Source organism: Neopelma chrysocephalum, unplaced genomic scaffold, assembly GCF_003984885.1.
Source record: "Neopelma chrysocephalum unplaced genomic scaffold, ASM398488v2 Primary Assembly neopelma1_84, whole genome shotgun sequence".
Classification (NCBI taxonomy): domain Eukaryota; kingdom Metazoa; phylum Chordata; class Aves; order Passeriformes; family Pipridae; genus Neopelma; species Neopelma chrysocephalum.
In genome coordinates this window covers 4,986,514-5,010,537 of record NW_020897746.1, presented here as the reverse complement: position 1 = coordinate 5,010,537, position 24,024 = coordinate 4,986,514, and the positions used below count along the sequence as shown (strand labels likewise).

The 24,024-nt window shown below is 47.2% G+C and overlaps 2 protein-coding genes across 9 annotated transcripts in view; one reads left to right on the top strand and one right to left on the bottom strand.

Moving 5' to 3' along the window:
• The window catches only part of UNK (unk zinc finger), a 51,512-nt gene extending 33,381 nt beyond the window's left edge, over nt 1-18,131 (top strand). For 3 of the 8 annotated variants that reach the window (XM_027691934.1, XM_027691926.1, XM_027691929.1), the window contains exons 9-17: nt 669-716; nt 1,605-1,805; nt 5,976-6,044; nt 6,709-6,883; nt 7,986-8,087; nt 9,567-9,755; nt 12,617-12,798; nt 13,289-13,546; nt 13,896-18,131. In XM_027691934.1, coding sequence (XP_027547735.1) covers nt 669-716; nt 1,605-1,805; nt 5,976-6,044; nt 6,709-6,883; nt 7,986-8,087; nt 9,567-9,755; nt 12,617-12,798; nt 13,289-13,546; nt 13,896-14,051 — 1,380 coding nt within the window. In that variant the 3' untranslated portion in view covers nt 14,052-18,131. The remainder of the gene's footprint in view (nt 1-668; nt 717-1,604; nt 1,806-5,975; nt 6,045-6,708; nt 6,884-7,985; nt 8,088-9,566; nt 9,756-12,616; nt 12,799-13,288; nt 13,547-13,895) is intronic. The other 5 variants (XM_027691928.1, XM_027691927.1, XM_027691931.1 and 2 more) reach the window with 5 other exon arrangements.
• A 1,969-nt stretch (nt 18,132-20,100) lies between these two features.
• Nucleotides 20,101-24,024, bottom strand: part of UNC13D (unc-13 homolog D) — a 14,337-nt gene continuing 10,413 nt past the window's right edge. Inside the window, 10 exon segments of the mRNA XM_027691648.1 lie at nt 20,101-20,837; nt 20,937-21,142; nt 21,489-21,612; nt 22,247-22,367; nt 22,651-22,734; nt 22,832-22,903; nt 22,978-23,083; nt 23,307-23,386; nt 23,673-23,741; nt 23,913-24,024. The exon segment at nt 23,913-24,024 is cut by the window's right edge and continues 11 nt beyond it. Of these exon segments, the coding sequence (XP_027547449.1) occupies nt 20,716-20,837; nt 20,937-21,142; nt 21,489-21,612; nt 22,247-22,367; nt 22,651-22,734; nt 22,832-22,903; nt 22,978-23,083; nt 23,307-23,386; nt 23,673-23,741; nt 23,913-24,024 (1,096 nt within the window). The 3' untranslated portion in view covers nt 20,101-20,715.

The following is a 24,024-nucleotide window of genomic DNA, read 5'->3' as shown; positions in this document are numbered from 1 at the left end:
TTAGGTTTTTTTCTGTTTGTTAAATCTTTCCTGTTTGCACTGCTCTTGATAAGATGTGTAACCTTTTCAAATGGTTGGTAGAGGTTCTGAGGAGGTAAAATGACACGAGTTTAACTCATTTGAAACTGGTCAGAATGGGGTGAACTCATTTAGGACCTCTGTTTTATCTTATTCCCTCTCTTTTAAAAGAGAAGCTGAGTTTGATTTTATTGGTGCCAAAGCCAACATAACAGTTCATAGTTGTCCTGAATTTGATTGCAGCTAGAATTCCAAACAGATCTTGAAAAGTCTGGATGTAATATTGTCTCTTACTAAATAACACTGTGGAAAGAAGTAAAAACCAAAACCCCTTCATCTTATGAATGTATCATCTAAATTCTCTGAAAGTTGCAGAGAAGTTGAAGATATCTCCTACTTATTAGACCGTTTAGGTCTTTTCTATCTCAGGCTCTTAGTCTTTTAAACAGTCTTTCCTAATCCTTGGATATGTGCCAAATGGCAACACATGTCTGTCTGTGACTTCATCACTCCACAGGGCATCTGCATGTAGCTTGCAAACAAATATGGCTTTGCTGGTGATCATTTTACATGATGAATTAATCAGAGAAAAAAGGTCCCTGTAGCCGCCAGCCTCACGTGGCCTGTTCTGTTTTGTATTTGTACTGTAGGTGTGGAATAAATCAGGAACTCTGCCAACTAGCCCCACCTCCACCACAGTGAGTAGTATCTTTGCGACTGTAGGGAAGCGTGGACAGCAGAATGTCTGGATAAAAATAAACCCAAAACATTGTAGGCTGCTCCTTTTTTTTTCTTTTTTTCTTTTTTCTTCCCCTAATGCCAGCCCAGACTGTGCCACATTTGAATCTGTGATGTCTGGAGCACAGTCATGCTTGTCAGTGCAGGTGAATAGTTTTTTGTCCCAGAGAAATGGGATATTTGCATTGATCCAGGTGGACACATTCTCTAAAGCTCATCTTACTGCTGTCTGTGGCTTCATCTACAGTGCAAAACTAGCCTTATTGCATGTGATTGTGGTCCCTGGTATTAGTCCAAAGAATGGAACTGTTGGAAATCATTGAGGTTTTTTTAATGCAGCTGTTGATACAGCTTTAATGTCTGCATTAAAGCTTTCAGATTTCCAACTGGAAAGCAAAAAATACAATATTACACAATAGCTCAGATATGTTTGGTTGTTCTGACTGCGAAAGCACCTCTCCAGGTTCCACACTACTACCCAGAGTCAGACAGGATCCACTGTAGCCTAAGGAAAGAGAATAGAGTTATGGTCAGGTTGGAAACTCGGATCACTCACATCTGAGGCTTCAAAAAGGATAAATGTCACTAGAGCTGTAGGTTGGATTTTACAAGACTGCACTCCGAAGGAGCGACAGTAAAACCATAATTGTGGGACTGTAAAAATCCAGTGGAGCTTTTCCCTGTTTTTTTAATTACTGTTTGCTGAAAGCTTGTGTAGTTTTGTTGACTGTCAGTGTAATCAGTCTGCAAACAGTGAAGTGAATTGAGCCCTTCCATGGGGTGCCTCTCCCCTTCATGTCATTGCTCCTGGCTGGCTGTACTTTCCTGACACTTGTTCCTTCTGTTAGATTCTTTGTAGGAACAGCAGTCTTGGAAGCCCATCTAATATATGTGGGTCTCCTCCCGGTGCCATTGGAAAGCCCCACAGCTTGGAGACCATTGGTTTTCCTCCAGACTCAGTAACAGCAGCCGGCAGCTACAAGAAGGCACCGGGGTTTGAGCGAGAAGATCAGGTGGGGGCCGAGTATTTGAAGAGTTTCAAATGCCAGGTTAGTAGGGAATATTGGCTGGAAGAACTGGGGGGATGAGGAAGAATGAGAGATTGCCCAGTCTAGCTTGATTGTGTTTTTATTTTTGATGGAATAGAAGTTGGAAAGCACTGTTCTCATGTGCATTTCCAGATCTCTGCTGTTGCTTTCAGCCTCCCTTCCAGCCCCTTTCATCTTACATCCATTCTTGTCTGCCTTGCTGCCATCACACACTCTGTTTTGTGGAAGTGGAGCTGCTGCTTGTTCTCCTAACCCCTCACAACTCCTGTCCTGTGTTGACCCTTGGTAGCTTCCCACATCACTTCTTGGTCTTTCTTTTTCCATATTTAGGTCCTTGCCAAGAGTTGCTGTTTCTTTTGCTGTATTGTCTCATTGTCTCATCCTTCCTTCTCTGTTCCCACTCCAGACTCTTACCTTGGCCTCTGTGACTTGGTTTGTCTTCTGTTTTCACTGTTCATTTCTCTAGTGTATTAAAAATGTCATGTTAGTTGTGTCTTGCCTCTTTGGCCCTATCATTCTGATCCTTGACTCTCTCCTGTGGCTTCTGTATTAAATTTCAATTCCTCATTCTCATTTGAAGAATCCTCTGAATATTACCCAACCCATATCTTTTAATGACATTCCCTCTTATCCCTTTTGGATATCCCAGTCTCGCCTTGCTGCATCCTCAGTCTTCTTCCTGGTATCATGCCTTATTCATAGTGCTTCTTAGGCCTGCAACAGTCTCTTCCATCTCTTTGCCACACATAAGCTTCTCCACAGTCAGCTTCTTACTGTGAATTTGCTTTCTTGATGTTACAATGAATAGTTTCTCTGCACCGTCCCTTCCAACCTGAGCCCAACCCAGAGCTTCAGTCTCAGGTTTTATGCCTCACTGGGTTTGTAATTGTAATAGAACAACATCTTGATTTAGGGGGAAGGGAATAGCTACTTGCATGAGGAGGTGCCTGCAAAAATATCTCCAAGTTTTTAAAAAAAAAAAAAATAAAAAGGAATAAGAATATCAGGTCTGTGTTGCCTGAGAACAGAGATGACAAGAGGAGCTGCTTTCAGCCTGGCTACGTTTAAGCTCTTGTCTGTGCCATTAAAGAAGTCAGCCTTAATGAGTCTGTACTGCTGCCTCTGTATTGCACTGCTGTGAGAAAACAGTGGAAATATCCCATCCAGACTAAGTCTTGCATAAAGTAGTTGAATTTAGAAGCAGACTCCATGGGGTTTGTTTTATTTATTTTTACAGCTTTGGGAAAATATGACCAAGCTTTGCAGTAGGACCAAGTCTTGAACACTGTTTAGTCTAATTAAAATGATGCAGTGACAAATCCAGATTAAGCTATATGCATGTGTGCTCTCTTATAAATGCTTCCATTGTCTGGCTTAACGGGGATGTGGCTTAGGAAACTGCAAATTGATGCAACACGTCTTTGGGGGTAAAGAGCAGACCATGCTGTGATCCTGGCACTTCTCATGGGCACAGCAGCTTGTAACAGTTGTTTAGAAACAAAAGAAGAAGCATGTCCTCGTTCTCTGTGGCCTCTGCTGCAAAGGAGGAGTGAACCCAGAGCTGAAGGACTGAGAGAACCCCTGTCTGCTGCCAGCAGAGGCAGAGTGCCAGGGAGGCCCTGCTTTGGAGAAAATGGGCAGCAAGCCTAAGCCAAGGAGAAAGGGGTTGGAGCATGAATAGGACTTTTAAAAGGAGGGCCAGAGGATGAGCATTTATATCTGAAGTTGGATCTGTGCTACAAAGATGCTTTATTCACATAGCTTCTTAATTATGTGGCTTTAATTAAGCAAAACCTGTGTTAAATGACTGGAATAAATAGCTATTAAGGTATAGACAGAAGTAATCACAATTGCCTTATGCTAGGCTTCTACAGACAAAAGTAGGTGTCTCATAAGTGTCCTGATTTAATTTTATTTTAATCTGTAATTACTTACTTTTTAAATTCTTCTGTAATTCCCTTTGGCTGCTGTGGGCACCAGAGATTCTCATATACCCTGTAAATTGGACCACTAATTAGGCATTTAACTTTGTCAACTCCTATATAAAAACATTGGAGTCGCTCTGGCTCAGCTCTGCAATGGGCTTGTCATTTTTCCTCTGTAGAATTAGTACAAATAGTTTCTATCTTATTAGAATGAAAAATACACCTTCTGTCTTAATAGATTCCACATAGTTTGTGGTAAGGCTGAGCCAGCAGTTAAAGCTAAAAATACTTTTCCCCAGTCCCAAAAGATTTAGCAAGCTGGAAAAATGCTGGCTGCACTGGAAGGACTTGAATGCCACGACCAGGAGGTGTTCCCAAGTCCTGACACACAGCACAGTAGGTTTGTTCCATGCTGGTCAGAAAACATTTAGTTTCACTCATAATTTATGTCCCTTGTCCTCTTCCCTGACTGCACCAGAGTGAGCTGGAGAGTTTCAGCCTGTCCTTTGAATTTTTGTCTCGATGTGTGCCCTTTCTAGTGTTATTCAGGACTAAAGGAGAGTGGCTTAGTGGTGACATTTGGTTTGCTTGTGTTTTGTGAATTCAAGGCAGTGGGAATTGGGACTAACGTGGAAATGGGTTCACTTTTCCCCTCCTTAAAGGAAAAAAGCCCCTTCCAGTACGACTAAACTGCAGCAGAGCAAACTCCCTACGTTGGCAGGAAGCCTCTCAGTGGGGGCACGGCTGTGTAAGTGCCTTCCCTTCAGCTGTGACGTCTGTGATAGCACGTTTTGTGTTCAGAGGAGTGTCGGGGGGGCAGGGATGTGTTGGATAATGTAGCAGGCGTGTTATCAGACACACACAGATGCACTCACGTATCGCAGCTCCCGCTCACAAAGGAGAACAAGCCCGTGATGGGTTCAGTGGCAGTTCTGCTGTGTGTAAACACACTGCATGTTGTTCAGGGAAGCGTGAGAGAGTGGTACCCACTGCAGAAGGATCTTTGTGTCCATATCTCAACTGCCTGGCTGCCAGGCTTTGACCTCCCCATCTGCCCACAGGCATGCAGTTGAGTAGGGAAAATGATTTAATGAAGTAAAACCAAGGGATGAATTCTTCCGCTGCTCTTTCGCCTGTCTGGTTATGTCATCCCTCTCCAGCAATCATTTATCTTTGTCATGAGACTGTTTAAGCCAAGAAGTCAAGGCATATCACTTCAGATCAGCGTGGTGTCTCGTGTGCTGCTGTTGCACATCTCCCTTGCCTGCATTTGGGATAAAAACCATCGTGTGCACTTTGTGCCTGGAATATGTCTGTGTTTCAGACTGGGGAGGCTGGAGAGGGAGTAAACAAGCAGCACTGACTCTCAGTACTTTTTTTGCTCCCTCTCTGTGCCCAGAGGCTGTGATTGATCTCCCTGTGCCGTGTCACAGCACGGGAGGAAGGGAGCAAGGTCTGCAGACAGACCGTTACACACTGACAGGCTCCTGAGGCCACTTCCTTCCCAACTGAGTTCCATCAGAACTGACTGATGTTGCAAGGCAAGAGAATTGATATCCATTAAGGATATAGTGCTGGAAGGTCCTTAAGCTGAATTTTTAGGCTAGATAGTGGAATTCTAAGTGTATTGTGAACTTTTGCAATTCCAGACAGTCTTAACCTCACTTATGTTTTATAGCTTTGAGCTCTCATGTTAATGGATGGGGGAAGGATTTTTTATAAAATCAGTTTTAATGATGTTTTTTTGAAAGTTGATTAGTTATCACTGTATTTTACTTTGCAGTCCTAGCTGGGAGCTGGAAGAGTTTGAGCAAAAACGTAATCTACAGACTTTATTTTCCCCAAACTGGAAAATATTTACATAATTTAAAAATGTAGTATGCCTCCCACCATTTCTGGCCCTTTCTGGTTTTTAGATGCTAGTAGGGCTGATGAGTTAGTTACAGCAAGGCAAAATAATTCATTTTTGATCTTGGTTCTTAGGATGTGCTTTGTGGTAGCAGGGGACTTAGAGCAGCACTGAAGGCAAATGTCATTGTGACAAGTCTTTACATAACTCTAGGGGTGATATCTTGGTGTACAGAAAGCATAAATTACTTGGAGTGTTTTCAGTTTGCTGTGCTTTCCCTCTCTCCGAATTCTCTAGTGCCTTGAGCAGACCGAGAGAGGAGTGGGCTGTGTTTCCCATTTTAAATTTTGCTAAATAATCCCTCTGCTTATCTTTTGTTTTGTTTCTTTACTGCAGCAAGCAAAAATGAAGTCCCACTCACTGGAACATAGGAGCCAGGAGCAACCTTTGTTACAGCCCAAACAGGTACGGTACTGCCAGCAGGGCTCTGAACCCAGCTCGCTGCTTCCACCACCACTGAGAAATCTCTGTGGATCCAGACAGCTCTGCAGGGAGTAAATAACAGTCCAGACACCATTAGGGATGCTCAGCTGGAGGGATTACTTTATGAGGATGGGATGATTTGCTGGAGGTGTTATTTGTGAGTAGTTGGACCTGAATGAATTCAGGATGGATTCATAGGGCTGGACTGTGCTGGAGAGAGTCTTCAAATTACAGAAAATTGAGCTGGAATGGATCTCTGGAGTCATCTGAGTTCAAGGATTTGGCAAAGGGAATTTAATATCAGGTTCTAAGTCGTGTGCTGAACTGAGTGAGTGATTGTGTGGCCCATGGCTGTGATTGCATGCAACCTGTGGGTCACAGGAGTTAATTCTGGGGCAGCCTGAAAGATGTTTAGAATACTGGGGGAGGGACATGGAATGGAGACCAGTCGACAGAAATTAAAGAAAAGCTGTTAATCTCTCCCCACCCCCAGCCCAGTAGTAGCAGTAGCCATCTGTCAGGTTGGAAGCAGGCAGGAAACAGGTTTGCTGCTGATCTGTGGCTCATTCCTGCGTGTTTCTGAAAGGGTTCTTCTATAAAGATGTTTTATGTCCTTCCTCTTTCCCTTTTCAAACTCTTGTTTCAGGACATTCTGGGTATTCTCCCAGTGGGGAGCCCGCTGACATCCAGCATCTCCTCTAGTATCACCTCCAGTCTGGCTGCAACACCCCCGAGCCCTGCTGGCACCAGCAGCATTCCAGGCATGAATGCCAATGCCCTTCCCTTCTACCCAACCAGTGACACCGTTGAGTCTGTCATAGGTAACTTTGCTTTTTTTCACTCGTGCTGGTAGGGCTTCCTCAGACATGGATCGCCAGGTATGAGAGCTGGAATATCATGGGTGTTCCAGTGATCTCCAGTTTTCCGTCTCTGTCAGTGCTGGCAGATTCCCGAGGCTTGTTCTGTGACTGTGACACATCTGATGTTTTCTGCAGGTCATTATGGATGAAATTCACCCACGGGACCAACTGAAGGCCTCTGAGCCACTTACTCAGAATGTCACATGGTTGTAAAGGGCCTTAGTTTTAGGTTTGTCAAAGTGACAAAGAGGTCTTGGACTAGGCAGGAAATCACAGGGGCATTTTTCCACAGTTACAATCCCTTATGTTCTAAATGACAGTTTTATAGCCAGGGCTGCCTCCAGGTGGATTGTAAGGACTTGCCCTTCATAGAGTGTAGGACAGAGGCTGAAAGAAAAAGGAAAATATGAGAATCCAGAGAGTGGAGTCACTCTTAGGTACAGGCTTTTTGGTCACCCGTTTTTCTTTTTTCTTTTTTTCATTTTTTTTAATTAAAAATAACATTTCTGAGGTGATCTCACTAATTTGATAAAAATAATAATAGAAATGAGTGGGCATGTGTGGGATGGAATTATATTGATCATCATTAGTGATGAGGCATGTTCAAACAGATATAACACTTGCAGGCATTAATAAGGTTTATTTTACCCTATCTTTGAACCTCAGAGATGTTTTTCAGTGTTCCCTTCTATTTTTTGGGAAGGTAGGGACAAAGCACAAGCCAGACTCAGACATGCCATAAGCCAGTGTTCCTGCATTTAAGAGACAGATTTAGGAGAGCAGTTTGGGGAAGGCTTATGGGATCTGCTGTTATTTCATCAGATTTTTGCTTTCATAAAACATTTGGGAATACTTTGAGACAAAAAGAAATCAGATCAGGTAAAAGAACCTGAACTGAAAAGCTCCCCATGACTCTTCTGCCAAACAGTCTCAGAACAGGGCATAGAGTAGGGCCCTGACAAACAGAGAGTGCAGGCTCCTCTGCATGTAGGCTCTTTGGGCCATCCTATCTCTTGAAGTTGTTGGTCCTTTATAACATAATTGGTACCTCTGTGTCTGGCAGAGTCTGCCTTGGATGACCTGGACCTGAATGAATTCGGAGTGGCTGCCCTGGAGAAGACATTTGACAGCAGCACAGTGCCCCACACGAGTGGCATCATGATAGGTACATGAAAGCAACAGAGCTTTCTTTATCTTCTGCCAAGCAGTGTTGCCCAGTCACCTCAGTGGAGCCAGCCCAACCAAGCTCTAAAACCAGTCCCAAAATAACATTGGTTAAAACAGCAATTATAACAAACTCTGGCAACCCCTGAGCATCTTTGAAGTGAGAGCTTGCCCTTACTGACTAGCAGAGCTGAGTTGTTGCCATTGGGCCCAGATGTCTTGGGGATGTTTCTTGAGACTGAATGGGACTTGCTTGATTTTTTTTTTTTTTTTTTTTTTTCCTTTTTCTTTTTTTTTCTTTTTTTTTTTTTGAGTGTGTAAGTGGACTCTAGAAGGCATCTGATACATTTAAAAACCAAAGCATAACAATTTGCATCTTAAGCAGAAAGTTCTCCCTAGCTGTAAGAGGAAACTCACTGACCTGGTAATGCCATCCATCTGTCACAGAGTGTCGTCATGGTCTGCTGGTTTGATTCCTGTAATGTCTGTCTCATTTTGATATGTGGAGGTAGGCTAAGGCCTCTTCTGCCTGTCTCTGATGGGTGTCCAGGGAAAAACGAAATGTCTCGTAACTTTTTGGAAGTGGTTGTAGTTTCTGGCCGCCCTTGCTGTGTAAAGCAGGTGTTTGAATGGGAGCAAACTCTGGTTGTCTGAAGGTTTCCAAGGGAACTGCACTGCCTGGAGCTGTAGAGGTAGGAAGGGAGCTGTGGAAAGAGCCCTAAAGAATATCACTTCCACTGCCCTGCCAAAGGTTAGAGCCTGGTTGGAGAGTTTACTGTACCTGTCTGCTGCCAGCCCTGCTTCTGCTGCTCCCCATCTGCAGTGCCTTAGGGATCCTCCTTCTCCTTCCGTTCCCATCAGGGCTGGTGTTACCTAGTGATCTTCTGAGAAGGGAGCAGGGCTGAGACCTCCCTTAATCTGTGTGGCAGGCAGACTAACCTCCAGTGTAAGGGAAGTTGATGTCTTTTGAGCTTAGGCTTTCCTTTATTTGGGTTTTTTATTACTGATAGATCCAGGCACTCAGGTATGTCTGAACTACCTAAAGCTAGGCACTGATTTTTAGTGGTTAAGATCATGACTTCACCTGGCATGACAGTCTTCTCATTACAGGTTGTTTGGAAGTATTAGGGGCAGAGACACATGTTTAAGCAGTGAATTTTTCGTGACAGTGTTTTACTGAATTCATCTTCTCTAGGCTGACAGGGACTGAACTCTGCTCAGGAAACCTTCTGTTGCTTTGGCCAGTGAAAGAATGATCCATTGAATTCTGGAGGGTCTTAACCTACGTGGGTCGTGGGATGGCAGCTTCAGTGCTCCTCTTTAAGGCCAAGAGGGGAATAAAACATGAGGAGAAGTGGAGGGAATCCCAAGGGGCTTAGGGAGGAGAAAGGGAACCTACCGCCTTCTGCTCTGAACTCCTGCCCTGTGCCCACACCTCATGGTCATACATAGCCATCCTCTCTGTGTGTTCTTTGTCCAGGTGGGAGTTTGCTGCAAAGTTCTGCTCCTGTAAATATCCCCGGGTCCCTTGGAAGCTCTGCCTCCTTTCACTCTGCCTCTCCTTCTCCACCGGTCAGCCTCTCATCGCATTTCCTCCATCAGCCCCAGGGACACTTAAGCCAATCAGAAAACACGTTCCTGGGGACATCAGCTTCTCATGGATCATTAGGTAAATGCACAGTGTGTGTGTCCCCATGTACATGCCTGTCTGTGCCATGTAAGTATTTTCTTTTAAGTTAGCTTTAATTTTAATGTGTTATTTCACTGCTGTCATTTGTATCTCTTCTTCCCATGAGAACAGCAATGGTACTAGAAGCTGCTTTACGAAAAATCAGCTAATACCTTGTGAGCAAGGGAGCAATTCCCTCTATTTTCTCTGTTTCTAGGCTGAGAGAAAGGGGCAGATAGGTTAATTGACTTGCTCTGATGATGCCTTTCAGGGAAAAGATCTCTGCCTTTTCCTGACAGCAGTTCTGTGTTGAGACTTCATATAAAACTCAGAGCTGGGTCCTCAGCCTTGCTTAGTTAAGGTAGGGATTGCAGTTTGCCTTTGGGGCTGCTTGTGGGTCAGGTTGGCCTGGAAGCTCTAGAGCAGGCTTAGGGCATTGTAATTTTTCTATTTGATGCTCTGCACCAGTTTTGCAGTGTGGACTTTGCAAAAAGTTCATTTTCCAGCTTTGTCCCCTTGGCTCCTTCCCCCCCTTGAGAATCTCTTTCCTGTATGAGGGAGTGAAGGGAGAAGAAATTGCTTTGGAGCTTCAGCTGTATCAGGAAGAACTGGGAACTGAGGGGACAAACTATTTTGTTATCAAGACACAGGGTTGCCATGAGAAATAAAACTGTTTGGGCTCCAGGCTACAGTGACACCAGTTCCGCTCATTTCTGTTAATAACAGTAAATACTAATTCTCTGTATTGATGCTAGACATAAATGCCTCTTCAAATTTGAGATACACTTTAATCTTTAATATTCAGCTTAACCTAATAAAACGATTACATGCTTTTGTAATCTATTTCAGCATGCACTTATCTGTGTAACTGCATCCCTTGTTTGCACAGCCCAAACCCATGTTTCCATGCTTGTCATTGCTGTTTGTTTGGCTTTAGCAGCTTTTACAATTACTGTAATAAGAGACATCAGAGGGCATCTCAGCTATTAATTAGGGTTGAGGTTGGCTGTTCATCCCCGTTTTAGTAAGGAAAAGAAAATTTGCTGATAAAGCCTGTTTTTAATTTCAGAAGAAATAAGAGATATTTTATCTTGACTGTGTATTTATGCAAATAAAAAGCCAAAAAAAATGCAGGAGATTCACAAATGCATTTTAATAATTCATTTATAAGAAAAAGGTTAGATATTTTCTTGAAATACTGGTTGGTGAGATTTTGAGAAGATATATAAATAGTTACCTAGCAGTTGGCAATCTGGAATCTGTCTGTTCCACGTAAATTACTGAATGCACATAAGTAAACATGTAGAGTGTGTAGTTATTATTTTTTTTGTCTTGCAATTGAGTTAAAAATACCTAGTCCTGGGCTGGTTTCCACTGTGCTGATGCAAAATGCACAGAGAAGGCATTCCTGACCTAAGAGGCTTGAGACTTCAGATGTGAAATGAGAACAGCAGGTGGAAAGAGAGAGTAAAAACAAATTGCAAGATCAGCTTGATCAGCATTATGGCAGAATTTGTGGCTTGCCAGCATCCCACTTAGTGCTAGATTCCCATTCAAGAAAACTGAAGTTTAAAAAACAGAATGTGAGTCGGGATTCCATTAAAACTTCTTGCTTTCAACTGAGCACCCTTCAGAGCAGCTGAAATGATCTCTGGTAAGTGGCCTGAGCCAGCAAAGATCCTTTGCTGCTCTGCTAAATGAGTTGTTAATGTGCCTTGAGCCCTTGGTGAAGACGAGTTACTATTTTTCAGCTGCATTTTTGTAACTATTTGTGTCTTGGCTGGTACTAAATGGGAAGTCGGTGGTGGTGGGTTAGACCTTGGTGAGAGGCCGTTGGCTCCAGGGCTCACTTGCAGACACAGTTCAGCTGCTCTAAGATCAGAATTATCACTTGCAACTTAATTTAGGAATGTTCACAGCCAGTGGTGAGCACCATAGCATGAAAATGATTCCCACATCAGACTGGAGCAAACTGTGTGGGTAAGAGTCCACACTCTGTCTCAATATTACCTTTTCCTACTAGTTCTCCCCTGAGTACAAGGTGTGGGTAATTCATTTCAGTGAAAACATTTTTGTTATTAAAAGAGTACAAACACTGGACTCAGTGGAAAAATAGCTAGTTTTGTCTACACCTGATTTCCCACTGCTTTGTCTCCTAAACCTTGAATTTCTTCCTGGAAAGGGCATTTATTTGAACAAGCTAAAATAGGGAGGTGGTTAGTCAGTCTTCTCTGATGCTATTCACTAGCTCTGTGCTAGAACTCTGCTGAGGATGAAGCTGATGTAGATACTGTTGTCTCTCTACCTTTTTATAAACAGGATTTTCCAGTTAGTTCTGTTTTTTGCACGTGGAAACAGTGATGACTTGGAGCATTTTCATGCCACTGTTTGCAAGTGAGACTTCTTTTCTAAACCCCAGACTGAGGAGCCAAAAGCAGAAGTTTCTTAGGGTGCAGTGTGAGAGGAAGCACCACCTGGGCTGTGTGAACCAACTGTGGTGGCTGTGCTGCATGGAAAAGTGGGAATGTAGTAGCAGTTCAGGGGTTCTCCTGTGAGAAGGGGGATTCCAGCTGATCATCAACTCTGCTGTAAAACTGATGCTTCTAAAAGCAGTCCGATTCAAGAATTGCCTCCACTCGGTATCATGGGTCCTCCACTAAAGATGAGGCTTAATGGTGTGAAATTTCCCTGTAAAGTTCCTCTGTGATGGACTCCGGGGTCCTGGGGATGAAACTGATTCTTGAGATGAACTTTTTATCCTGTTGACACGTTTTTGAATCCTGGATTTCACAGGGGTAGGGAGGAAATGGGGAAATTGCCAGCACCTGTGACATAACCCTCTCTATTTCCCTGTGAAACAGGTTTAAATGGGATGAACAGCAGCATATGGGAACACTTTGCTTCGGGGAGTTTTTCGCCCAGTACCTCACCTGCATTTCTGTCAGGTCCAGGTGCTGCGGAGCTGGCACGGCTACGACAAGAACTGGATGAGGCCAACGGCACAATAAAGCAGTGGGAAGAGTCTTGGAAACAAGCCAAACAGGTACTTGGGCAACTCCTGGGAACAGGGATTAGGGAATATAGAGTGGGAGGGTGTCAGCCTTTCAACAGGAGTCCTCCAGACACTGAGGTGATGGATAGAGCTGTAGGTTTTACAGATTCTCTTCAGCATTCTTATTCTTTCCATCCCTTGGAAAGAGGGGCTGAATCACCGTGCCTGATGTGGTTCAGGTGCTGGCAGTGCAAGGCCAGGTGTCATAACAGATGCACTGAGGCACAGACCTGCCAGTTGACTTTGATCCATGGTAATTTGCCAGCATGCAGAGTTCATCCCCTGAACGGTGTGAGCCAGATGTGTAGAACCACAGCCCAACCAGATGGGATGTCTGGAAGATATGTTTCAGAATTTGGGAGCAGGGCAGATTGGACAGAACTGATGAGGAGTGTATGGAAGTGGATTCTTTTGCCTGGAATTCCCTTGGGACACTGAGTTTTCAGGGTGCTTCTTTTACCCTCTTTGTTGGAACTCGTAGGCTTGTGATGCTTGGAAAAAGGAGGCAGAGGAAGCAAATGATCGCGCCAACACAGCTAACATGGAATGTGAACTGGCCCGGGAGCAGAGGGAAGCCTTGGAGCTGCAAGTGAAGAAACTGCAGGAGGAGCTGGAGAGGATCCACACAGGCCAGGACCCGCAGTTCCTGCGCTCCTTCTCTGACCTGGAGACGCTCTCGCTCTCGTCGCTTTACACCCTTCAGAAACAGCTGCGGGCAAACCTGGAGAAGGTCGACAAGGTGAGTGCCAGGGGTTTGCAGGGCTCTGCTCCCTGTGCTCCTACACATCTCAGCTTTTCCCCTTTTCTTTAATGTAGCCAAAAATCAGGAGCCCTTCAGAGCACTTCCAGGTTATGTAACCACAGTGAGTTTTAGCCAGCTTACAGGAAAATGCCTCCACCTTTATGCCTGATGTGCAGAGTTTGAGTCAATCAAAGCTGCTCTGCTGATCCTAAACGTCCTAAAAGGCATCGTGCCGTGCTTCTTCGCTTTTGCTTCAGGAGATGGGCAGCTGCAAGTCCTTCCCTGCTGTCCCCCAAACCGTGCAGCCCCCTTTGCTGACGCTGTGCCCTGTCCCCCTCTCTTGCAGGCGGTATTTCAGATGCAGTCAGTGAAATGCCTTAAGTGTCAGGAGGAGAACCGGGTGGTGTTACCGTGCCAACACGCAGTGCTGTGTGAAACCTGCGCCGAGGAGGGCGAGTGCCCCATCTGCCATCCCAACAGGCCCCACTCTCTCCAGTCGTGACCTTCCGAGGACACTTGTTCTAATCATATCGTATAGAACTTTTTAACTTTATACATACGTACATATATATGTATGTGTATATATATATATGTATATATGTGTGTGTATGTGCGTGTTTGTGCATGTGTAGGGATATGCACACACAGGCACATACACACATGAAACAAAAAATTAGTTGCAGAGCACTTTTTAATATTTTACATTCCGTATCTAAACTGCCCCTCACCCGTGCCCCACTAATTCTAACTCTTGATGAACTTTGAGAGCTGTTTTTAATACAGATCAAAGGGCCATTTGCAAAGAGTCTGTGTTTCTCCTCTTTTCTATTTAGGTGATAACAAATTTTTGACTATTTCCAGAAGGACTTAGAGTGGGCAAGAGGGGCTTCCATGTGCTTTCCAGAGGAAGAGTTGAGATCACGGGGAGGATCGAGGTGGATTGAAATGACTTGTTCATGCCTTCGGTCCCCCTGCTCTTTCACTGACCCAGCTTGGTTAAAGCCGTCCTCCCTGATGGAAGCTCTGCCTGGTGGGCCTCACGTTGCCCATCTCTGAATGTGCAGGAACTTTGTCTGTCATTTAAGCAGCAAAGTTCACTTTTTAAATTTTTTTACGCTCTTTGTATATTTGTATGAAAAGAAGAAAAGAGGGAAAAAAAAAAATAATTCTATTGGACCTAGAGCAAGCCAAGCCCCAAAATTCAGTGACCGGTGTTCATTGCTGATACAGCCAACATGTTCCAGGTCTGAGCAGCCTTAAAAGTATTGCCCTTGGGTCAGCTAAAGCCCTTTATGAAGGAAATTTGGATGCAGAGGTTAGTTCTCTCCAGGCACCCCTTTGTCTGGTGGATGTCTAGAGGTTTTTTACTGTTTCAGACCAAATCAGTTTTGTTTTAGCCACAGGGACCTGATTTGTAGTCACTGCTGAAGTGCATAAAACAATTTCAGGTAGGCTGAGTTTTGTTAGAGTTGATGTTGCCTGTGTCAGCAGCTCAAGGTTGGTTTGTGGACTGCTGGCTCCAGAAAGCCTCGTGTTAGAGGTGTGTGTGGTGACAGAAAGTCCAGCAGGACGGGGAAATGCCACCACCTTTTCCCGTCCAGCAGCTGAGCTTTCCTGTGATTTTTTTTCCTTACCAGTGTGTCCGTTGGATTTTCACATCAGGTGGATTGCAGTAACCTGCTGGGATCTCAACCAAAAGGCCACTCAGTTGGACTAAACATTTTTATTTTGCACAGGGATGCTCCCGTGCTGCCCCTCCCTGACCTGGAAAAGCACTGGAACCTCCAGCAGCCCACTATTGTAGGAAAACTGACTTTTTACCAGAGCCTCTCAGAAAGCTTCATATTTAATACAAACACATAATTAGGTTTGCTTCCGTAATTCCACCTTTCCTCTCCATGGAAGGGGTTAATATGCATTCCCAGATGATCTCTTAAGTGCAGCTCTGTGTAGTTCTTTTTTATGTTTTCCCATTAACTTGTTTTTGGGTTTTTTGGTAAAAATGCTTTTTTTTTCCATGTGTATTTTATTGTAACTAGCATCATTTTTTTTAAATTTTTTTTTAATGGAGAGACACTGTTGAGTGACTATTGTGGCTATGTTGTTTGGTTATAGCCTTTGAATGTCTGTGCCATGGGGCAGCACATCTGCCTTGGTCTGATCTTAAGGAAAGACCTTTTATTAAAATACGTGAACATTTCTCTTTTTTTTAGGAAAAATAAAAAATAAAAAAAAAAATTTAAAAGTGGGGGGGAGGAGGAAAAAAGCCCAATTAAGATGAAATTTACTAAAAAGGTTTTTTTTGTAACTAACTTAAATCATAGGAAATAAACTCTTGAATCAGGACTTTAATATTTATAAGCAGCAGAGCTGATCAGCCCGTTTTGGCTATGGTTTGTAACACTTTTTATGAGCGTGGGGGTTTTTCTGCTCCTCTGCCTCCCCGGGGGCTGTTCAGGGTGATGCTGCCTTTGGCCAACCCTCTGTTTTCAGATCTGTCCAGCACCAGTCCTGTGACTGCAACAATTCCCACAGGGGCTCTTCACTTGTCCCTTCAGCTGGAATTTGTCCCCTGGTGGCACCTTGGGGCTGTGTCCATGGGAATTCCAGTCACGGGGTGATGCAGGGCTGGGGGGCTGAGGGGGAAGAGCTGTTTGCCCCCAGTTTCCATGGGGTGCATTTGCTTGGGCAGGGAGGGGGTACAAGGAAAATTCCAGGCCAGAGAAAATATGTTTTTCCCTTTTGAGTAAAACAGTTTCTCTGTTTTAAAACTTATACTGAAGGACCAAAGAATTCAAAATTTCACCTATTTGTGGCCCTTAAATTTTGACTTTCCATTGCCGCACTGCACTCATGGCAGAACAGCCTGAAGGAATTAGCACTCGACCCTTCCCTTGCCCCCCCTCTCTCAGCACTCTCTTTGCACAAGCACATAGACTGTTTCTCACTTTCCTCTGGTTCTTGAAGCAACACTTCCTAAATTTAGGTTTTTATTAATTTGTTTGCTGCTTTAAAAAAAAAGAAAAAGGAATATCTGAAATGTGAATTTATTTTCTTAAGCATCAGATGGAAAAGAGAACTTCATCTTAGCATATTTTGTGAATGTTCTGGGGGGCCACTTTTATGACAATTTCCAAACCAAATGAGGTGAGAGCAGGGGGAAGGGGCAGCATTCCTAACCCAGTCCAGCAGTTTTTGCTGCCTGCCCTAGGCAGGAAGGACAAACCATAATCACAGCACTGCAGTTAAGGCTTAAGAGTCTGTGATCAGCTTCTGTATGGTGTGAAAAGAGCTGAAATAAACCTGGTGCTAATAAGTGCAGCCCCTGTCACGTACTGTCAGGCTTCCTTCTGAAGCAGGAACTCCCTTTACAGGACACACAGTAACACGTCAGAACTGAGGGGGCTTCAAAACGAAGTTTGGGTCCACAAGGCTCCCAGAGGAGCAGCCCAGCCCTGACCACGTCTGGGTCCTGCCTCCTCACACAGACTCCTTATTGGATAATGACATTTTCCTCCCCCGATTTTTGGGAGCTTCAGAAGTGTTGAACCTCTGTGACTAATGGTGCAGGTCAGGCACTTCTGAATTAAGAGCTGGGGGAAGGGAGTTGTGGTTGTGTTGTGAAACCACAGTATCCTAAAGGTCAATAAATTTTTACATTATTATGGAAAACCAGTCTAGAAGCAGCTGGCTTAGGACAACACTATGCTGGGTAGATGGAGAGCAAAAAGCAAGGCTGGAGCTGTAGATGAGAGCCAGGAGCTGAAGGATTTTATCATTTTGGGCTAACAGGAGCACTTTTAGCTCATCTCCAGCCTTAGATGCTGTAGCCATGTGCCAGCAGTGGCAAAGACCCGGTGACACAGGAGGGACCTGGGAAAGGTCTCAGAGCTGGAGCACATTTCCTTAAGCAGATCCCCACCCCTGGGGGGGTCAGTGCAGCTGATCCCCTGCTGAAGGGTTTTACACTTTCTGTACATCTCTGAAGCTGAACCTGAGCCACTTGCAAGGCTTGTGCAGCTGAGACAATGAAGAGAATTCCTTACCCTGGGAGGAAGCCCATAACACTGAATGGACTCAGTCATCCATTGCTGTTCCACCAGCCTCCAAACCTCCTCTCTTCCTCCTTTTCCCCCATCTGAGAAGGAAGAATATTACCAGTGTTTTCCTCCAGAGTTGTAATAATCCTTGGAGTGATGGCCAACAGCAAAATAGATGTTACTGATGTAAAACCTAGTATTTTAAAGGTGAAATATTCCTGCAAAGTAGTGACTGCATCGGAGAGATTTCTGGGGCTTCCCCACTCCGTAGCTTCCAATGTTAAAACAAAATAAATACAGTATACGTTTTAAAAAAAATAATAATAATACACACTGCAGTATTTCTGGTGGCAATTCTTGCCCAGTCCCTTCCCTGCTTTCCCCAGGAGGAAGGGCACTGGGCAGAAGCGCCCCTAGTCCGTGTAGAAGTTGGCAGAATGGTGATCAGTGGTGTAAAACGTGTTGTTGATTCCATGTATAGAACTGTGATTTCAGCTGTCGTTCTCTCGTACTCTGTAAATATGTGTTTTGGCTGTCGGAAACCTGGTTTAGACTCTTTTCTTGGCAGAGTGAATTTGCATGTGGGGCTGGAAAGAACTCAATCTGTGTCACAGTTTCCAAGGGCAGGATGGATTTTTTTTTTTTTTAGAGGACAATAAATTTTTATTTTTTTGCTAAGAAAAAAAAAATTATAAACCAAAGCGGTGTGTGCGTGTGTGTGTGCGTGCCTGCCCAGGTGGATGTGGGGAGGGTGGGGAAGTCTGGGCTGTGGAGCCCTCAAGACAGCAGATCCATGGCCAGTTTTGCCTTTTCCCTTTCACACGACCAAGAATAATTTCTCCCTGAGCTCCCTTCTGGATCAAGCCCCTTTTTCAGGGGGTTACCTTTCACCTTTCTCATTGAGGTGCTGTGGAAAAGGGGGAACATCGGTGGGGTGCAGGTAGGTTGGTCAGAGACCCTTGAAATGGCAAAACCACAAAAAAAGAGTGGTTTTATCACCCAGATTCTTGAACTGGACGTGGATTTCTGTCCTGGAAGAGCCCGGCTGGGCAGAGGTGAGCCAGTACCTCTGTGCCTGTGCAGCAGATACAAACAAGAGTTTTGTGTGTTGGCACCAAAAAGAACATGCCTTACCTATGGATCCAAGAATTACCTTTTAGTTTAGGTCTAATTAATGCTTCAAAGATGTGTCAACCACTTCCCATCAGTCCAATCACAACAATAATCTGAATCACCTAGTTTATATTAGAGACTATTAGTAACACAATAAAAATCAGTAAATGTGAGTGCCAGTCCCCTTCCCTCTTGTGTTCCAGCAATCTATCTGTGTCAGGTTCTTCACCAGGATGAGGATGATGATTTCTTCCTCCTCCTCAGTCTTGCATTTACCAGGCGCTGTTTTTTTGTGCTTCAAGCCATATTTTCTCATGCTTGGGCTGTTCTCTGGTCCATGGGGTTAGTGACGCCCTGATTGATTAAGGTTTATTAGTCCTTCTCTGTAAAAAAGGTATGATTTCTTCAGGGGTGGGAAAAGACCCACACAACTGCCTGGAGCTGAGCGAAAAATTAAGCTGAAACACCTTGAATAATACAGTGCAAACAACCTCAAAACAGAGGTCAGCCTGTGGCACCTGCTCACTGGGACACAAAGAGCTAAAAAATAAGCTAAAAACATGTTCAGACCTACAGCCTTGTAGAGTTAAGCCTTGTAATAAAGCATGAGGTTGGTTGTTAACAGGTGCCAACTCCAAATGAGCTGCAGAGCTCAGGCTTGGGGTGCTGAACCTGGCTGAAATGACCCCCCTCGGGACAGATTCTCCACAATCCCAGACCTGTCTCTGGAATATTATTTCTCTGCACTGAAACGAGTGATCTAAGCCAGCAAATGGCTTCCTTGGGAGCCTTAATCCCTCCTGCTGTGGGCTCTGTCTGTCACACAGATACCAAAGGAGCTTTTTATTTTTCCCACCCCCGCATCCAGGATTTGACCTGAACTGACCCAGCGGCTGCTCTGCCCACCGAGGGAGCAGCTGCTGCTCAGGCACCCGTGAGGGTGATGCTTTTAATACCCTGGGCAGCTCCCAGGGACCCTCTGCAGCTCAAACACAGCCACCCCCTTGCAGGGTGGGGATAGAGGGAGCTCCAGGTCTGTAGTTAGTACTAATTGCAGCTAAAACAAGCACCAAAAAAACCCCAACGAATAGTTACAACCACCTGTCCTGCCAGGCATTTTTGCTGTCACACTGGGTCACCCCACATGGAGGCACCCTGCAGAGCTTCCCACCGCTTCCAGAGGGACCCAGGTCCCTGGCAGAGGTTGGGGGTGGCACTGGGGACCTGCCCCCTGTGTCTGGCCTCCAGCAGCCCCAAGTGCCTCCTGGTTTGGCTGCCAGCACTGCGATGCTCTTTATTGCTGCCCAGGCTCCAGCAAGCTTCCAGGCTCCCTCAGCTCCAGCAGGTCGATACAATTGGTGGTAAAATAAAAAAAAAAAAACAGACACAAGAGCTATACACATTTCAGCAGCTCCCACCACATCCCAAATGCCTTGTCCCACCCCGCCGTGCTGCTGCCACAGCTGCCCCCGGCACAGGGCACTGCACAGACTCAACCCACGCATCAGCTTTGTGGTTTTTCATTTAAAATAAGAGGCTTATCCACAAGAAAAAGAGAGGAAAAAAGATTTAAAACAGTAAAAAAAAAAATAAAATGAAGGCAGCTTTGGACATGGTTGCACTCAGACTGAATCAACTTGGATGTGTTTGCATTGCCCTGATGCCTGTTGCAGGCAGGAGGGTTGGGGAGAGGGCCAGGAGATGTGGCACAGGCAGTGACAAACTCCTGAGGAACAGGCAGGGACAGTCACAGTCTTTCACATCCCTCGTGTAGTGTTCCTAGTCCAGGCAGGCGAAGAAATCCCCTGAAATCCATGTACCCACCCTCCCTAGGCTCACGGGAGTGTTGCTTCCCGAAGGTGGGGGTGAGATGGGTGCTGGGAGGTGATGGGGGACACAGGGGTCCTCTCTGTCCCCCCTAATCCCTGCAGATGGCTCTTGCTCCAGCACCATATATCTCCTGGGATCCACTGGCCAGACCCCTCATTTCAGGACTCTCTTCTTCTGCCTCTCTCACTCTGCCTCCTTGGACTGTGTCTCCTTGGACTGCTTGGCTCGTTGCTTACGGAGCTTAACGAAGGCCTGAGCCTCTTTGTCCCCTTTCCTGGACTCCAGCAGCTGGAGGATCTCGTCCCCTGCCAGAGAAGAGGGGAATGATGGTGGGAGATGCTCACCACAGCCCCCTCCTCATGCCACAGGGCCAGCAGCGGCTTGGCAGGGCACCACTTACTTACCAGTGGGTTTGGGATGGGTGAGGGGGAGGCGGGTCTGGGGCACTCGTCCCATGTCAGCCTCGTCCTCATCATCATTGAGGCCGGGCAGGTGGCAGAGGGGGAAGAAAGCTTCACCCTCCAGGTCATTGGACCCCAGTGTGTCATAGTCGAACACGGTCAGCAGCAGACAGGCCCCCTCCTGCCGGCACTTCTCTGGGGGGATCAAGCTGCAGGGGAACGGGATGCTGGTGCTCATCACATCCCACCCCCTCCATCCCAAAATGCAACCTTCCATGCTCCCTGGGAAGCCACCCCCCCTGCACTGATCCCAGCACCTCAAAGCACAGGGCCCCAGCCCAGCCTTGCACCCACCAACAGCACCCAGGTGCTTGGGGTCACCCCCAGCCCAGCTCCCACCGTGGGACCCCCCGGCTGAGCCCCCACTGGGGTGCAGGGGGAGAAATCCCCAGACAGGACCCAGTTCCTGGAGCAGCAGCCCCGTGGCAGGGGCTCGGCTGAAGCCTGAGGGGCTGCAGGGACTGGGGGGGCCGGTGGGTGTCAGCCCCTACATACAAGTCAAAGGCTTCGTCGAAGAGAGGGTGCAGCTCGTTCCTCTTGCACTGGGTGTTCCGGGCCACCACCTCGGGGAACTCGTGCCGGGGCTCCAGGGTGAGCTGGACAAAGGGGTCGCTGGAGCCTGGTGGGGTGCAAACATCAGCCCTGCCCACAACCCCTCTGCCCCGGCACAGCGGGACGAACCCAGATGGGGTGACTTGGACACACTGGGGTGGCTGGGGGCGGGGGGAAAGGGGGTGAGGCTGCCCTCAGCACAACCCCCAGCCCAACCCATGCTCCTGGGAAGACGCAGGAACATCCCTAACCCTGCCCACACGTCCATCGGCCACAGGTGGCTGCAGAAGGAGTGACCTCTCCTGGAGAGCTCCCCGAATGACAGCCAGCCCGGGAGAATGTCCCTCGTCACTCTGGCATCGTTTTTTTTTGTCTGCAACTGGGTTGCACGATGAAGAAAAGCCACCTGCCCTGGCTGCTGCCTTGTGCCTCAAGGTGAAGGCAGTGGGGTGTGGGCACAGTGTCCTGCCTGGTCCTGCCTGCCACACTGCAGACCACCCTGGATCAGAGCAACAACCCTCCCTCTTCCCCAAATCCACTCCTTGGATGCAAAAGCAAATCAAGAGAGTTACTCCAAGCACTGCCAGTATCTCTCCTACCCAGGGGACTGCGGACAGGGGGTTCCCAGGGCAGTGGGGCCCCCCAGCCCACCCACAGGAGGGTCCTGGGTTGGTGGGGCCCCCCAGCCCACCCACACCCACCGTTGGAGTCCAGCGGGATGAGGTTGGCAGCGTTGAGCACTTCCACGTGGAGTTTCTGCTCCGAAGGGCGATACAGAGCCTTGATCGTCACGGCCCCAAACCTCTCCGAGCTCGTGTCCAGCTGAGCAGTGGGGTACAAGAATAAGGGTGCTGCCCTTCAGCACACCCAGGGAGGGCATGCATGGGGCCTGAGCAGAAATTTTCGGGTACCCAGGAGGTGATGGAATCCTCTGGAATGCAATTGAGCCCCCTCTGGCTCAATTGCCACCACTGGGGCAAAACCAGCCCAAACAGCCCCAGGGTGGGTGGAAATTCCACGTTTCCACAGGCAGGCTGAGCTGGGCAGCCTCATGAATGCAAGGTGGGATGTGGGAGGGGGCTGGGAGCACCATCCATACTGCTACCTGCTGCTTGATCCTGTTGCTGAAGTATTTCTGGATGAGCTTGCGGCTGCTGGCGGAGCAGAGGGCCAGGTGGGTCTCCAGCGACTGTGGGGAGTGTGAGAGGTGATGGTCAAGCACATGGACAGGTCCACAGCCTGGTGTTTCTTCCTCCCAAGGGAACTCTTAGTGAGCCCCTCCGTACCAGGAAGGCTGCAGTGTGCAGGATCTCCAGCGGCAGCCCGCAGCCCTCGCCGTAGAAGCACAGCTCCAGGCTCTGGGGAGAAGGATCCTGTCAGCCACCAACCAAACCCTCATCCCTGCCAGGGACCCCCTGTTCTCCCTGGGTACCTTCAGGGCACAGTGCAGCCTCTTGTAGTGCTGGGCTGAGGGGACCTGCGGTGCTGCTGCTGCCGAGAGCACGGACAGGGTGTGGTGCCAGAGGAGAGTGAGGAGGCTGCAGGGGCGAGGGAGGAAGGCTGTGAGCAGGGTCTAGTGGGTGGGTTGAAGGGATGGTCCTCAGCTCAGGGGCTTTGCAAAGCCCCAGAGGGAAGTGACTTATCCTGCTGGGCTGAGCAGCCCAAAGCAGGATGTCCCTGTGCCCCATGGAGCTGGGGGGACACTCCTGCCTGAGGGACGGTGACACTGCTGGCCTCTGGCATCCCCAGTGCCCTGGTCACCTTTTGAAGTTCTCCTGGACCAGATGCTCGTTGAGATAATGCAGTTCCGACTCCAGGAACTTCATGAGTGGAATGATGGACTGCAGAGAAGAGGAGAGGGGTGTTGGGGAGGGCACAGGGGGTCGTATCCAGCAGAGGAGGATCCCAGAGGGGCTCCTTCCCACAGGACATGGTCTGGTCCTGCTGCTAACACAGGCATCAAGCAAAGCATTATGGATATCTGGGCCCCCTTACTGGTGTGTCCTGTGCCCCAGGCATGGGGCAGGGAGAGGTGGGGAAGATTGATAGGGGCCTCCAACAGAAGGTAAGGCCTATTCATGGCTGCCTGAAAAAGATGGTCCAGAAGGGGCTGAATCAGGTACTTACATCCTCAGGCTCCTTGGTGTTATTGGAAGATGAGAGCTCCTGGATATGCCTGGCAATGCCCTTTTCCAGCTGCCAGGGAGAAACACAGAAAGACACTTAAGACTTCGCCCTCTGCACCAGCCTCCCCACACCCAGGTCCACATTGTCTCCATCCCAGGAGCATTATGGGCTCCAGGATGCCTTGGGTGAAGCTGCTCTGGGCCAGGCGAGGGCCAGGAGGGGTCAGTCACTGGTGGTCACCTTGGTGGCCAGGGCCTGCACCACGTCCCGGACCTCGTGGTCCAGGCAGGACACGGTGCTGTCGAGCTGGTGGTGCAGCGTGTGCTGGATCTGCTGCCGGTCGATGACGGCC